General features: G+C 51.3%; 1 protein-coding gene across 2 annotated transcripts in view; it reads right to left on the bottom strand.

Moving 5' to 3' along the window:
* Positions 1-16,299, bottom strand: part of LOC140705024 (uncharacterized) — an 80,423-nt gene that overhangs the window by 18,584 nt on the left and 45,540 nt on the right. For both annotated transcript variants that reach the window (XM_078384187.1, XM_078384188.1), the window contains exons 6-7: positions 10,500-10,588; positions 8,766-8,823 (exon numbers count right to left, since the gene is read on the bottom strand). In XM_078384187.1, the coding sequence (XP_078240313.1) occupies positions 8,766-8,823; positions 10,500-10,588 (147 nt within the window). The remainder of the gene's footprint in view (positions 1-8,765; positions 8,824-10,499; positions 10,589-16,299) is intronic.

Here is a 16,299-nt window from a genome sequence, read left to right as displayed (position 1 = left end):
AAGTTTTCCTACGTCCCTTTCTGTATATGGGTGGGGGAAGTGGGGCTTGCCTGCCGTCTTCAGCGACACCCCATAGGCATGATGATGGCCACGTGCTCTGGGTGAGCCCCTCTCTGAAAAAGGGACGTCAAGTTCAGCTGATGCAGAATGCGGGGGGGGGGGCCAGGCAGTGGTGCAGGGGAGCAAAGGACCTCGCTCGCTCCCTCCGAGGCCCTCGCGGGCTCCTGGGTTTGTCTCTGCACACAAGGCAAAGCACCGGTTGTTAACTAGGAGGCCCCTGCAAGCCTTGGGGCCCTTTTGACTCAAAAGCCCCCTTTTTCTTCCGCCCTACAACTCTCCCTGGGCCCTGAGAGGCCCTCCCCAGGCAGGGTCCCCGCTCAGGGGGAAAGAGGAATTCCTTCGCAACTCCTCCCAAAGCGTCGACCCCCTTGTTAGGGAGGCTGGCCAAGCCCCTTCCTTCTTGTTTGTCCACGGTCTTGGGGGGGGAAAACCTTTCCAGAGAGAGAACCCCTGGGCCTCTACGGCAGGAAAGGTGGCTTCAAGTGGCTCTCCCTCTTTTCATTAACGTCTCTTTAAAATCATGCTCTAAATCTGCTTTTATCTGCTCTTATAGGAATTGTATTATGTTTTGCCACCTCGAGGGATGCTTTGTGGCAGAAAGGCAGGATATAAATTTAGACGAACAGATAAACAGAGAGACGGACACAGAGAGAATGCCTGTGATCGAAAACTAGGAAGCTGCAACCTAACAGGACCCTCTCTCCCTCCAGCCGTGGCGAAAGCCGCCCTCCAGCCGGGGTGGGTCACATGCCAGTGCCGTTGTAAGAGGCTGTGCACGCAGCAGCGAAGAGGCGGCAGCGCTGGAGGTGCAAAAGGGTGTCCTGTAACACTTTCCACCACCTCTACACTCCCAGAAAAACCCTCAGTCCAGGGATCTTGGGCTACCCTGTTTCGGTAGCTGTGCCAATTTCATACCAGCCTCAGAGGTTTTGGCCAATTCCTGGCCAGCGGCTCTCCATATTTTTTGGTTCAGCTTATAAAAGCCTTTCTATCTTTGGCAGGCACAGCTCTCCCACCCCCAGCCAGGCCGCCTCCAGATCCTGACAAGTCTGCTCTGCAGGAGAGGGGTTTGCCTAGAAAAGGGATTGACGGTGGTGTGATCCGGATGGAAGCTGCCACGCAGAAAAAGAACAGGGCAGAGGCTGAAGGCCATCGAATCTGCCGTGCTTAATATGATTCAGACGCTTTCTCCCTTTCGATTCCGTGTTCATCCCATTATATCGCTGACGTGTCTCCCTGAGAGTGTTAGGCGGAGTGGAAGCAGCCACTAATCAAGCTTAACAAGTAAAACTGGGGGGGGGGGGGGAGAGAGAGAGATCACACCACACGCCGACACGGAGTTCTCCTCATACCCAAGACGGCTGCCCTCTTCTCACCCCTTGCTCATCTGGCTGCACTCGTTCCTGGCTCAGCACACCCAGTGGCAGCAGCCTTCACACTTGGCTTAACCACGGAAACTTTTTGCCCTAAGCACTGGGCAATGTTTTGTTTTTGCTTTTTTAAAAACAAGGAGGAGGACAAGCCATCGGGACGAGCATCCCATTCCAGCACAACCAGACGCTCAGTTCACTCCTCTACCATTCCCTCTGCTTTGCGGCAAAGGTTAATGCCCAGGCCGAAGACGATGCTCCCAGGGCCCAGCCGCGGGAGGACCTTTCGAGGGCTGGAATCTGGAGGCTTCCTCCCTCCTGACCCCTAGAGCCTTCTCTTCCACCGGAGCTCCACCCGTGGCGTACAATCACCGGGGCCTGACGGCGCCACTGGGCAGGAACGGGCCCCACCTTCAGTCCGTGGCACCTCCAGGATGGGCTGGGAAAAGGTCTGCCTGAAATCCTGGCCGAAGGATGCTGAGCTGCATTTATGCCCCTCTTCTTAAATGCTGCGTTTTATCATTTCTTTCAAAATGATGTGTTTCCTGGAGCTGAAATTCTTTTAAAGGTATCCTTGGAATGGCCAAGCCACAGATCCCTAATATGAGCCGAATAGGACCCTCGAGACACTCCTTTGCTTGGGTCGGCACTCGCACGGGGGGGGGCCACCCTTTGGCTGGATCGATGCTCACGGCTTTTCACGTCTCTTCCTCACGGCTGCTGGGAACGGGGCTGCCGGCCACTGCCTTCTGCCTACTCCTGGCCAGCCCTGCTCAGGTCCCGACATCCTGGTAAACACCTGCCCAGGAGAGGGCAAAAGGGAGTAAAGAGAAGACCACCTAAGAAGCCAAAGGGAAAGGCAGGTGTCGTTTCATTAGGTACTCTTAAGGCGTTTGATTGTGTCGAATGGCCAAGATTAAAAATGGTAACTGAGACCATAGGGTTTGGTCAACGTTTTAAAGGATTAATAGATCAATTTATACTCAGAGAATACCACACCAGTACTAATAAATGGAGGGATAACGGAAGAGATACCTCTGGCCCAAGGATGTGTTAGAGAAAGATGCCCTCCGACCCTGTTATTGTTTGCTTCAGTTACAGAACGACTGGCAAATGTTATTAGAGAAGATGAAAAGACTCTAGGTATTAGTACTAAAAACCAGAGTTAAAATTAGTTTATTCACTGACAATGCCTTATTAACAATAGAAAACCCTTTAAAGGTTATTGAGAGGGTAAAACTACATCTAGAAGAATTTGGAGAGAGAACTGGGTTATAGAAGCATTGGAATAAATAAAAAATTATGGTATTTATAACGAAGAGCAAAGAGAAAAAACTAGGAAAGAAATGGATGTTTATATTCAAAAGATTTATCATTTATTTATTCATAACGCCCCCATAGTGCAACACACTTTCCGAGTGGTCTACACCAAAGCATATAGGAAAGAAAAAAGTAGAGGGGGGGTTAGATATAAATATGTTTAGTAAAATATTTGGGTACGAATATTCCAACTGATTCGGAAAAACTGATGGAGGAGAATTTTAAAACATCAAATCAAGAAAGAAAAAGTAAGTTTTAATTAGCTATGTTGTGTTTTATGATTATTAACAGTGTTTAGTTCTCTGCTTTAGAGAACTGTGTGGCCCCAGGCCAGATGGGACAGCATGAAAGTGTAAAAATAAATAAATAAATGAAATGGATGATTTAAGGAAAACTGTACTTTCATGGCTTGGCAGAACTGGAGCAAGCAAAATGATGATACGACCCAAGATAAATTTCTTATTCATGATGATTCTAAAAAAGATTAGGGAAGAAGAGCTAGAGGACTGGCAAAATATGATCAATACATTTTGTAAGGGGGAACAAGTAGTCAAGGATTAGTAAGAGGAGATGGTATAAATAAATCTCAAACAATCGGAGGGCTGGACCTTCCCAATTTAAGGCTGTACTGTACTGTATAGCCTACCCTCCTATGCCAGATTTTTTATCTCACTCCAACAAACTAGTTTGGTTGAATAAGGGAGAGACCAATAATTGCCTCTGAACCCTTTATTCAATATTCTTTTTATACGAGACAATAAAAATTAGTAAAGAATATAGAAAATCCTTTCTTTAAAAAAACACTCTTACTTATCCCGCCCGTTTCCCCATTAGAGCTGGTGACAGAACTGGACAAATCCCCAGGAGGCTTAAAAGGACCGACTGAGAATTTCTTAATAAAGAGACAAGTTATTAGTACAAAGGATTGGTTGGGGAAAAGAAAAAGGTAAAAGATCTAGACTGTGAGCCTCGTTTTTCCCCCTTTGTTTTGTTTTTCTGGTGTGGACTCCTCTCCTTTCTGCACGACCGCCCAGCGTCTCCTTCAGGACCACAGGCCGGGGCGTTTCCAGGGCTTCCAAAGGTCCCGTTTCTATTCCTCCGGGCTCTTCCCGCCTCTGGCGCTCATCCAGGGGCTGCCCTTGATCCTCTCCAACTGGGCCAAACAAAGGCGCAAAGGCCCTTGTCCACCCTAGGACGACCCTCCTCACCCCACCGCTTTTTGTTGTAGAGTTAAGGCCATCGTCAGCCTCTGAATCTTCTGCCCCCAACAAGGCGGTGGAAGGGCCGCGCAGCGCCTGCTTCCGTGGACAGTGGGGTAGGTACAAAGGCAAGCCACAAGGAGGGGCACAGAGGGGGTTTCATCATCTGCCAAAGTTCTTCCCTCTCCCCCAACCTCTGCCCTCCAATCTAGCAAAATGGTTTAGCGGTGGCGTCAACGGCGGTGACGCCAGCGGCTGCTTCTCAGAGGATTCCTCCCGACGGCCTCGGGACCACCACCCCTTGTTTGGCCAGCTGTGCAGCCTGCCTGTCCTGTAAGATGGCCGGCCGCTGGGAAATCACTATTCCCAAACTGGGGGGGGGGGGGGGAAGGAACCAGCATCTCTCAAACAACATGACTGCACTTGTGGAATCAGCGGGGGCTGCCCGCCCGTCAGCGCCTGGCCAAACGCAGCGCCTGAGAGGTGGGAAGAGACCACTCCCTCGAGGTGCCACCGGACGCCCAGTGTTGCCCCTGCAGCTCCATCAGAATCAGTCTCGGGGGGGGGGGAGCAAGAGACTCTCCGAACGAGGGCGTGTGGTGCAGCAACCGACTGACTGAGTGACTGAGTGAAGAAGACAAGCCTCCGAGAGGGGGGAAGGATGACTCACCCTGGACGCTAATGGGAGCTGACAAGGCTGGAAGCGAGGATGAGCTGGAAATCCCAGCCTTCAGAAGCACTAAAAGACTCTGACAGTCAACGAAATGGCAAATCTCTGGCAGCCAAAGATCAGGCACCGGCTGCTGGACCAGGGGGCGGCACCTCTTGAGCCGTGCCGAAACGTACCACGTGCAGGTGGGCTTGGCTCCGAGCGCCTGCTCCAGAAGGGAGAGAGCGAAACAAGACGGAGGAGCCTTCCCTGTACCCCTCCGGGCTTTTGGGGCTCCAGGGGACCTTCGCTCAGCTCGCAGGATGCCGGCCAGGCCTGCCCCTCCCAAACGAAAAGCAATCGAACACTGTGGTTTCCCCCCCCCCCAGAACGTCTGGGAATCTTGAAGAAACTGCAGGGAATGCCAGGAGTATAAAGTGGAAAGAAGGAATTACCCCCCCTACCCCCACCCCCTCTTAAAAGGGATGGAAAGCCCAGGAAAGTTTAGCTGGAAGAACCCAAGTGAACCCGAGGAGGAAAAGGAGCCTTTGCCCCGACACAATCCTTTGCAAGCGGGGAGAAGAACAGGCAGCCTCACTCACACACACACACACACACACACACACACACACACAGACACATATGCCAGCATCCTGTGGCCCAGGCCCTCTTTCCCTGGTGTCCGGGAGGACTGGATGCTCACTACCCCACCTAAGCTCATTGCTGCTTCTTACGGGTAAAAAAAAATATTGGATATAAAGCTGGTGCGCTTGCCATCCACAAAGAAAGAAAGCTCAGAAAATTTTCCATGGGGTGTGCTTTTTTTAAAAAAAAATGGGAGGGCTCGGGGCAAATCTCAGCCATGGATTTTGGAGGTGGGTTTCCCAACAGCGGCCCGCCCAAGGGCAGGTGCCCACACTGCTTTCAGGAGGGCTGGCGAGGAAGGGCCAAGGAAGGGAAGTGCCCCTCCTTCAGCTCTTCTCGTTCCTGCCTCCTTCGTCCACCGGAGTGGCTCCGTACAGCCTTCCCGCGGGGGCTGCCACTGCCCCACCCTCACCGCTTCCAGGCTCGCCAGCCAGAAGTGAAGACTCCGCCAAGAGCCTTCCTTGGACAAGGCTCAAGCAGGCGGGCAGCTGGCAGGAGCTGCTCCTCGACCCGTGGTTGACGTCACGGCTTCCTAGCCTTCTAACGCACAGAGACAGAAACCGGCATTGAAATGAAACCAATACATTAAAATGAAACAAACAGAAATGATTCCGAAATACATCGGCACAGGCAGTCTGTCAGGAAAGAGCCCTTCCCCCTTAGGATGGGGCCCTAAGTCTTCCTATTTTCGTGCAGTTCACAGGCAAAGTTATGCCTCTCCTGAGAAGGGCGGCGAGGGCACCCTGGGCCATTCCTTCCATGGGCCGGAAGCTCTTTCCCCCAGGGCCTCACCCGCTCGAAGGGAGGGCCAGCCTCAGGACCGAGGAGACTGGCTGCCCACTCGTTTCGGAGGCTTGTGCGTTCAGGCCGTCCCCTAAACTCTCGGGTCAAGCCCCAGCCTACGCCCAGCGCTTTAAAAGAGGAGGAAGAAGGACCACACCGGTCCAGCGCATCAGCCAATTCCTGCTTGAGGGCACGGCACAGCTTCAGAGATCGGAGATTTAACGCCAACAGGAAGGGCTCCTGGCTTTGCCATCTGCCAGCTGGTTCCTTATCTCCCAATGAAGGAAAAGCCATTTATTTCCTAAGCAAGTTGTACATAGCCCCAGATTACAGAAGAGCCGTAAGAGTACTTACAGGGCAGGACATGTTTACCTACTGAAGTGCCGTAAAATCAGCTCTGAGGCTGAAGAACGGGTCGAGAAGGCAGGGGGCTCCAAGCCCTCGCAAGAGAACGGCCGGGGACCCTTGAGACGGGCCAGAGGCTTTCCCGGGAGAAAAGGCTTCCCTGCAGCTCAGCCTCAGGCACACATCCCTAATCGCAGGAGCCTCAGGGAGCGGACAGACAGACAGACAGACAGACAGCGCCTGGGACCGCCAGCCCAAAGGCCCCACCAACCCTATTCTGCCCCCCCCCAATTCCCTCATTCATAAGCAAGGAGATGGAAATGGAAGGAGAGGAAGTGGCACAGAGGAGTTGCCGATGCAGTTGCTGCTGCTGTTATGAGCGACCATGTCATTGACAGCCGTCCAGTACCCAGGTCACATGACATCTGGATCCCCTGCCCCTTGGTCTGGATCCGCTGGAAAATCCTGGGAATGTGTGATTGCAGATGAGAAGCCTCACCCGGAGCCCTGCTCTCCCCTCATCACCTTTGGAAGGGCTGCCTCAGTGGGCCACCCTTCCTCCCGAGGAGCCCCGCTTCCTCGCCTGGGCAAAGCCTTCTTTCTAACTTATTATTCACCTTCATAATCTTGCACAGCAAAGGCAAAGCTGTTGCCTCCCTTGTAGACCCATGTGGTCAAGAAAGGATTCCTTCCTGGTGTGTGAAGGTCAGGGAGCAGCTTCCTCACCCTGTTAGATGGGGCTGTTGGGGTTTTTAGTGCAAGACAGACGGAAAGCCAACAGCTTGGGAAAAGTTGCTCTCGATCGGGTTGGGCAACAGGCAGAGAACCACCTGTCCTGTATCTCAGACTCTTCTGTTCCCCCTACTTTTTGAACAGGTTGCAGGGCTCCTGCAGTGTGTTAAACCAAAAAACAAAAGAAAAGGAAAAAAAGGTTCTGGCTTCAACTCCCCCCACCCGTTTTTTTCAGGCATTTGGCCGTACAGATGTTGCCCACCCTCCCTGATATTTAGAGAGGCCCCCAGAACAGCAGACCTCTCCTCCCCCCTCCCCATATGCCTGTCTGATGGTCCATGAGAGCCTCTCCACGCACAGCCAGGTGGTGTCCCTTCAGTGAAAAGGAACCCCTTGGCCCCCCCACACACATGTTGGCCACCCACGGGCCTGCGGACACGCGGCCCAGCGGGTACAGGGCTCTGCAGCCCCCTTGCGCTCCGGCAGCACACCGAACCTTTGTCTCTTCCGCTCAGTCTCATTTGGGCTTTACGTGCTGCTAAGCCACGGCCCTTCTCCCCTCTGCCGCGTGCCTTCGTTAAAAGGGTGGGGGGGAGGCAGATCCCTCGAAATACTGAGGCTATCCTGTTTCCAGAGGCACTCAAAATGGCCAGACAGAGTCCCTGCGAGGCAATTCTGATATATTAAAGATGCTATGATTAAGCTGCAAGATAATTCATTTGTCTCTCCACCAAGAGAGTAATTAACAATTCCTAACATTAACCTCTTTGACAGGCGCCTCTAATCAGCCTAATGGATAAGCGACCGACCAGGCTTGCCACTGTAAATACCCGACCCTGCCTTACAGGCTCTCGCCGGGGGAGAGCCAAGCGGCTTGGAGTTAGAAGAGCCTGCGGCTTTTATCGCTCTGCCTGCGAAGGAGCCCTCCAGACCCCCCCATTTCATGAAACAAAAGAAAGCCCAAGAAAAGCAGCTCTATCTCCCCCCCCCAAGCCTTTATGGAGACACCAGACTGGGCACACCTCCGCAGGAGGTGCAGGGAGGTCCAAGACGGATCCTGCACAGAGATTCTGGCACGTCACTGACGTCTCCTTCCCTCTCCTCCCAGGGAGCAGGGGAGAGACTGGGGGTCTGGGACTCCTGGCTTCAGCTGGATGGAACAAGCATGTCATGCCTTCTGAGCAACTTCCCTGACAATGCCTTGAAACAGATTCATCCACCCTACAAAGATGCCCAGCGCCCTTCCTCGGCCCTGGGAACTGGGCTGATCAGCCAAACCCTTGGGAGACCCCCAGCGGGAAACAGCCAGGACAGAAAAGAGGGGACCTGCCAGGGGACCCACTGCCACGCCCCACAGCGTGGGTCGGAGTGGCCTCACCTTCCCTCAGACACCTCACTCTCTCAAAGACTCATTTTTTAAAAAAGCAACGTTCACACCCTCCCGTGCGCACGCCTGGGACAAAACCTGACGATCATGTCCGAATGCAACTCCTGCCAAGGGGGTAGGCGCCGGAGCAACTTCCCCAGGACTCGGTGTCTCCTGCTAGGTCAAGAAAACGGATCTGCTTCTACCACGGAAGGAAGGGATTGGGGGGGGGGGGAACGGGACAGGACGCCAAACCGTCCAATGACCAGAAGAATTAAAAAAAAAACCCTACTTACAACACTGGGAGGCAGCGGTGGGCAGCGGGGGCTTCTGGACCTCCTCCCTGAAGCGAAGCTGAAAGGGAAGGAAAGGAGGACGGGTGAGGAAGCCCTTCAGAAGGTCTCCCAGAAGCAGCGGCTTCCTCCAGAACGGCTCAACTAAACCCCTTTCAGGAGGATGGAAGCTGGAGTCCAGCCACCTCAGACATTCCCCACCTCAGTCTTAGGCCGACTGCGTTTTCCAGGGCCGACCCAGGAGGAACGTCGGGGGCACAGTCCCGGCTGGTCTGCACCCCAAACAAGAAGGCAGAGGCGGGAGGGCTTCAGAGCCACTTGTCCCGGCTAGAACGTCCACCCGGGGGATGCGGGAGGACCTGATTCCAATCCCACCCCTCTCTTCCTAAAAACAAGGACAACATATAATGGCTTACAATATAATTTCAATAAATGATCAATATTTAAACATAATTAAACTCATTATTCCATTAGCACAGATGGTGTGGGGTATAAATCTAATAAATAAATAAATATGGAGGATCATGGCCAGATCTTTAAACTTGCCCAATTATTTCCACATCTGCTGTCCCAGATACATTTTAATGCTCCAGCTCACTTTTATTTTACTTGGTTGCTTCGTTTTATGGCTGTGCTGATTCTGCTGTTTTTAATTTAGTACTCATTCTGAATATTGTACATCCTTTGAACATTTTATGATGGAGGAACACAATACACTTTCATGCAATACTTTCTAAATATATGTATGTTTTCACACTACGTTAACCTCCCTCTTTGGACTTTTCAGGCTGTATCTTAGGAAGTTTGGCAGCACCGCTTGCTTGCAGGGTGATCCTGATCGGGGAAGGAATTTTCAGAGATCTACAGTGGGAGCCTCGGGGCGCAGTAGTTAAACTGCAATTCTGCAGTGAAGACTCTATTCATGACCTGTGTTCCGTCCTGACGGGTTCAGGTAGCCCGCTCAAGGCTGACTCAACCTTCCATCCTTCTGAAAAGAGTAAACCGACTGACTACCCAGCTCACTTGGGGGGGGGTGCAATATGTAGCCTGCATAAAACTGCCGAGGGCAAGCTTTAAGCACGACAGAGTGGTATATAAGGAGCACACTTTTGGCTTACAGGGTGTGGAAGCAGCTTCTGCCAGAATTTTTCCTCAGGGCCCTTTTGTGGGCCAAAGGGAATCCCCACAGCTCCCACAATAAAGGAGGGTACTTTTTGAACAGGCCTGAGGAACAGCAGGGAGGCGGGGGGGGCCTGCTCTGCCTCCTTGCGGCTCGAGGGCTCCCCATCTCATCATTCAGCCCGGGAAGTTTCCATGAATTCTGAAAATCCCGAGCACCCACAGGCGTGGACCAGCCCCACTGCTGCCCCACTTGTCACAGCCCATCTGCCAGAAGGCTTCGGCCAAAGCGCTGAGCCCAACGTCCTACCCGAAGGATTCCCCTCAGAAGCCGGGAACTGTTTCGCCCCACAGACCTCCTGGAAGACAGCGCCCCACCGGCCTTTAACATGGGAGATGAGCGGCAGGCCAGAGCCCCCGTCGTCGGAAGAAAGGTTCCCCACCCCTCTAATAAACAAGTACGTGTTGACACGAAAGGGTACGAGATGGCCACGGGGCCCTTCTTCCCAACATCGAGGCCTCGCTCTCTCCTCCTGGAGTTTGGCCACGGTGGCTCCGAATGCGGATCACTCGGGAGCCTCCGCCCCAAGAGGTCCCCAGCGAAGCAAACACACCCACCTCCTCCTCCTCTTCCTCCTCTTCTTCCTCCAATGAGTTGATCTGCTTCATTTTCCTCGTCCAGTATTTTGCCTCCTCTTCCGGAATGTCTGCAAAAGAGCCAAGCAAATCAGGCACCCGGGCATGCATCCGTTTCTCCTAAGAACAGCTGGCTCTTGTCCAGGAAGCCTCCCCCTGGCTGCCAATCTCAGCGGCCCCCACAGCCCCTGGTCCCTCTCAGACCAACCGCACTGTCCAAGGTGGGTCATGTCCTCCCCCCCGTCCCTACGTTCACAGCTTCCCCCCCCTTCCTTCCTTCCAGGCCTTTTCATATCTTCCTATCTGCTTTAAAGATTTCAAATGATCTTTTCAAGGTGCGTGCTAATTCTTTTGGTCTTTCAGTTTTGTAGGCAGCCAGTGTGGTGCAGTAGACACCGCAGTCCAATTAGGAATCCAGAGACCTGGGTTTAAATCCCCGCTCAGCCCCAGAAACGCAATGGGGAATGGCCAACGGGAAACCATTCCTTGCACATTCCACGTACCTCACAGAACGGGTCAAAAACCCCACTAGGTTTGCCGTAAGTGAGGAGCAACCTGACAGCACGTAATATTTTAATTGTTGTAAGCCGCCCAGAGACCTTTGGGTAGTGTGGGCGGCATATAAATTAGACTAAATAAAATAAAATAAAATAAACAAACAATACACACTGCTTTTGCTGTTCCTTTTTCAGCCTTTATGAGGATGCCCAATGTTCTTCACTGATTAGGCCTTTATTTGCCCTTGGCAGTACAGTGGTGCCCCGCATAGCGAGGTTAATCCATTCCGGATTAACCCTCGCTATGCGGAATCGTCGCTAAACGGGTAGGGAAAATGTATTGAAACGCATTAAACTTAGTTTAATGCGTTCCAATACCTTGCTTACTTACCCATTCAGCGAGGATTCCCCTTGCCAGCAGCCATTTTCGAGCCCTCACTAAGCCATTTCCGGGCTTCCGGCGGCCATTTTGGAGCCGCCGAACAGCTGTTCGGTGGCTCCAAAATGGCCGCCACAATACCCGATCTTCGCAATGCGGGTTTTCCCCATTGCAAAGATCGGGTATGTTTCCGTATAGCGATCCCGAAAAAGGGATCGCTATACGGAAACATCGCTATACGGTGCACTCGCTAAGCGAGGCACCACTGTATACCTGATCATTCGTATAGGTTTTGAATTCTAATGTCATGTTTTAATCTGGTTTTACACTGTACTATTCTACGCTGCCAAAAGAACTGTGTTATAAGATGACTACGAAATTTAAATAATGAAAACAAACTACACACACAGGCACTCAGAAAGACAGAGAGAGAGAGAGAGAGAGAGAGAAGAGCAAAACGCCATGCCTCTCTGCAACTCAAAACACTGGAAAATTCAACAGCTTCAGAAGGGTCGGTGGCCCTTGACATGTGGACCCCTCAGACTGGCTGAGCTGAGAAAGACCTTCCCTCCGACATGAGGAGGTTTCGACCCGAGGCCTGCCTGTTTGCCCCAGCCTTTTCCTAAACATGTCCTTGACCATGCCAGCCATGCCTGACTTGCAAACAAGCTTTTTTTTTACTGCGCTTACCACTCTTCTACTATTGTATCAATTGGCTTTACCGTATCCCAATTTTTCCCCCAATGAGAACTGGCACCAAAAACCACTAATTAAAAAATTTAACGTAGGGAAATGAGCCCATCCAGCATCTGCAGGCACTGTGTTAACTCCCACCGCCACATGCTTCATGTTCCCAGGCCCCAGCATCTTGGGAGGGGTTGGTGGGTTTGCTTTGTTAAAGCCCCCGCAGAGGTGCAAGGCTTCCAAACGAAGTCAGCCAGCCAGTTCTCTCCCTCTTCCAAAGAGAAAGCAAACCTCAGAGGGAGAGAGAGCTCAGAAACCAAGGAGGGCTTTTCAGAGACTTCCGCCACAGCCTTGTTTCCTCCACAGACACTCTCACGCAAACCCGTACATACCACCTTTTCCCAGTCCATTTTATCAGAGGAAGAGCTCTTTCATCTGGGAAATAAAGCACAACAACAAAAGCTCCAAGCATAAGCAGGGGGTCGGGGTGGATCCTGGCTACTAATGACATGGACCCTGAACAACCTCCTCCCAATCCCTGCCGCCTTTAGCCGGATCTTCTCAGCTGGCTCCTGTGAACCCCGAGGACTCCCACCCTCTGCCCAAAGGCGGTAGAGAGAGAGAGAGAGGCTGTTCTTTAGAGCAGACTGTTACATACAGCACTGATGTTACCTGTCTGTCATGGGTTTGGAGGGAAAGTTCCATCCTATGGGGAGTGGAAGGCGGGACATCAGGAGGAGGGGCTGTACTGTATATATATGTGATGCGTGTGTGGAGAAGTTTAGACGCTGGGATGTGAAGAAGCAGCAGCTGGGAAGAAGAAGCTGGTGTGGGAGTCTGTGTGTCAGACAGGGTACTACTGTGTGTCAGTACCAACCTGATAGGTTCAGGTGTCTGAATGGTTAGCCAGAACTGATAGGTTCAGGGTCTGTGCTTCAAGTGAAGGGTTCTGTGTGAACCAAACTGTATGCATGTATGAATGAGACTAAGCCACGTTACTATATCTTATTCACCTAATCATTTTATTTTCCCTGTGTGTTTTAAATAAACCTTATTCTTTTATTTGTTTGAAAATCCATCCCTGGTCTGTGTGACTTCTTATAGGGAATGGTTGGTGGCAGCTTAGTTAACGTGTGGCAGATCCCAGTAGGTCTGGGTTTGTCACATTGATTGGTGTCCAGCGTGTGGGATACGACTGGTCCAGTTGTCCAGCGGTACAGCAAAGCCTTGGCAAGTGTGCCCAGAGCAAGGGGGGTCTAGTCAGGGACAATCTGAGAGTGCGTAGGTAATCTTCTAGGTGTGCCTCACGGGGGGGTGCACTAGTAGAAGAACGTGTAACCTCAGATTGGGGGCTAGATTAGGGAGCTCTGAGGCAGCCTGTTTTGGCGGGAAAAAGCTGAGGCAAAACTGTGAAATAGCAGTGAGCTAGCTTGTCTGCTGAGAGGCCCAGCAGAGGGGGGTAGACTCTAACTCGCTACAGTTGCAAGTAGTGCTGAAGGACAGCAGCAATCTATAGGGAAAGCTGGTTCTGAGGCAAAAGAGAGAAAAAAAAAAGTGGTCGTTTTATTTTGAGGCTTGACTTTTTAAAGCAGCTTGTTCTGAGGGGGGATTATGCCCTTGACTCGAAGCCAGATGGCAGAAATGGGTGAAGTGAAAGACCCCCAGGTAGACCAAGGTTCTGAGGATGAATTTGGCTCAGTGCAAGGTGACAGCACGGGAGAACAGAACCCAGAACTCAGAAAATTGCTCATAGCCCAACAGCATGAACTGAGGATGAGGCAATTTGAAGTGGAGGAAAGATTAGAGAGAGAGAGAATGGAAAAGGAGGAAAGGTTAGAGAGAGAGAAAATTGCTCTGGAAAAAGAAAGGATGGCGTTTGAATTAAGAAAATTGGAAATGATGAACCAGAACAATAATAACAACAGGGATTCTGAGGGAGGCCAATTGTCTAAGGCTGACCTGAAGAAATTCCCTGTGTACCACAAGGGAGATTGTCCTGAGGTGTTCTTTTCCTTAGTGGAAAGAGCGTTTGTGGACTTCTCAGTGAGGGAAACTGAGAAGATGACCATCATGCGATCTTTAATCAGTGGTAGCCTGGCTGAAGTCTATGCCGAGATGCCTGAGGAACTGATGAAAGATTTTGCAGAGTTTAAAAAACTGGTGTTTGCAAGACATGGGATAAATGCGGAACAGCTGAGGCAAAGATTCAGGTCCCTCACAAAGAAACCAGAGCAGACTTTTACCCAAGTGGGGGCCCAATTGGTGAGGCTGCTAGAGAAATGGCTATCTCAGGAGGGGACAGAGACCTTTCAGCAGCTCAAAGACTTGATAGCGCTGGAACAGTTCTATTCAGTCCTGCATGGGGAACTGAAATTCCAGGTGAGGGAAAGGAAACCAAAATCTGTGGCAGAAGCAGCCGAGATCGCAGATTTTATTTCCCAAATAAGAAAGCCCTTGGGTGAGGGGAAATCTGTAGGTAAACCCAAGGAAACCTGCAGCAAGTACTCTCAGGGACCAGGGAAAAGCCAGCAAGGGGGAGGGGCCCATGGTGAAGGGAAGCCCTCAGACATAAAACCAAGACCTCAGATTTTGGAGGGAAAACCAAAACAAGAGGAGAAAGACTCAAAATACACCAGAAAATGTTATTTCTGTCAGGGAAAGGGCCATCTAATCTCAGAGTGTGAGAAATTAAAGCAGCTAAAAGGAATTGTGCCTCAGGATTCGAGTGGGACCAAGCCAAAAGCTGTGTTCTGTGTCCAGAAAGAGCAAGGCTCATTGTCACTGAGGGAGCCTGTTGCCATGGCTACTCAATCTGGAACAGCTACATCTGCTGATCAGGCTGAGGAAAATGGTCCTCTTGTAGAGGTCAGGCGCTGCCTGCTGGTGAGAACAGATTCTCAGTTGTTTGAGACAGCAGGGGTGGACGTAGGAATACTTGGCCATCAGTATCGGGGGCTACGGGACACTTGTTCCCAGGTGACCCTGTGCCATCCAGATATTATTCCTAGGGAGTATGTAATCCCAAATGAGAGTATGAAGGTGGCAGGGATTGAGGGGCAGGTAATCTCACTGCCAGTCGCGGAGGTACCTGTCAACTTTCAAGGCTGGAGGGGAGTTTGGCGGCTAGCGATTTCATCGACTCTGCCAGCAGCCGTGCTCGTGGGAAATGACCTGGCTGAACATGTGAAACGGGTGCTAGTGATTACACGTTCACAAGCCACCACGGGGTCAGTTCAGGGGGGTAATGATGAGCCCGAGACGGAAGCAGGTGGGGGAAGTTCAGAAGCTGTGGTGGAAACCTTAACCACAGACAGCAGATTTGGACAGGAGCAAAAGGCAGACGCCACTCTCCAAAGGTGTTTTGAACAGGTGACTGACGCCCAGCTAACACCTGAAACCCCAGTGAGATTTCTGGAGAAAAAGGGGATTTTGTATAGAGAGACCCTGAGGAATATCTCAAAAGGGGGAGATGGGATCAGAAGTCAGCTGGTGGTACCTGAAAAGTATCGCCCCATGATCTTACAAAGGGGGCACTCTGACATGTTTGCTGCACACTTAGGGGTGAACAAAACACAGCAGAGAATCACACAGAATTTTTACTGGCCTGACATAGGGAAGCAGATCAGGGAGTTCTGTAAACAATGTGATGTGTGTCAAAGGCAGGGGAATAGCCGCGACAGGACCAAAGCAAAGTTGTGCCCTTTGCCTGTGATTGACACTCCGTTCAAATGCATAGGGGTGGATATTGTGGGACCTTTGCCCAAGGCCACAAAGAGGGGGAACAGGTTCATTCTCACCATTGTGGACCATGCCACGAGGTACCCTGAAGCCATTCCCTTGACTAACATTGAAACTAACACAGCGGCAGATGCCTTGGTGGGGTATATGTCCAGGATGGGATTTGCCTCAGAAATAATCACAGATTTGGGCGCATCGTTCACATCAAAGCTCATGAAACGCTTATGGCAAATCTGTGGAATTAAGCACAAGGAAACCACTGCCTATCATCCGGAAAGTAATGGGTTAACTGAGAAGTTCAATGGGACTCTAATGCGCATGATTAGGGCTTACTTGGCAGAGAATCCAAACAATTGGGACCAGAAGCTGCAATCCCTTTTGTTTGCTTATCGATCAGTGCCACAAGCCAGTACCGGGTTCAGTCCATTTGAACTTTTATTTGGGAGAAGGGTGAAAGGGCCCCTTGATTTGATCAAACAAAATT

Source organism: Pogona vitticeps, chromosome 2, assembly GCF_051106095.1.
Source record: "Pogona vitticeps strain Pit_001003342236 chromosome 2, PviZW2.1, whole genome shotgun sequence".
Lineage (NCBI taxonomy): Eukaryota > Metazoa > Chordata > Lepidosauria > Squamata > Agamidae > Pogona > Pogona vitticeps.
The sequence above is the reverse complement of the archived record's forward strand: the minus strand, read 5'-3'. Positions and strand labels throughout refer to the sequence as shown.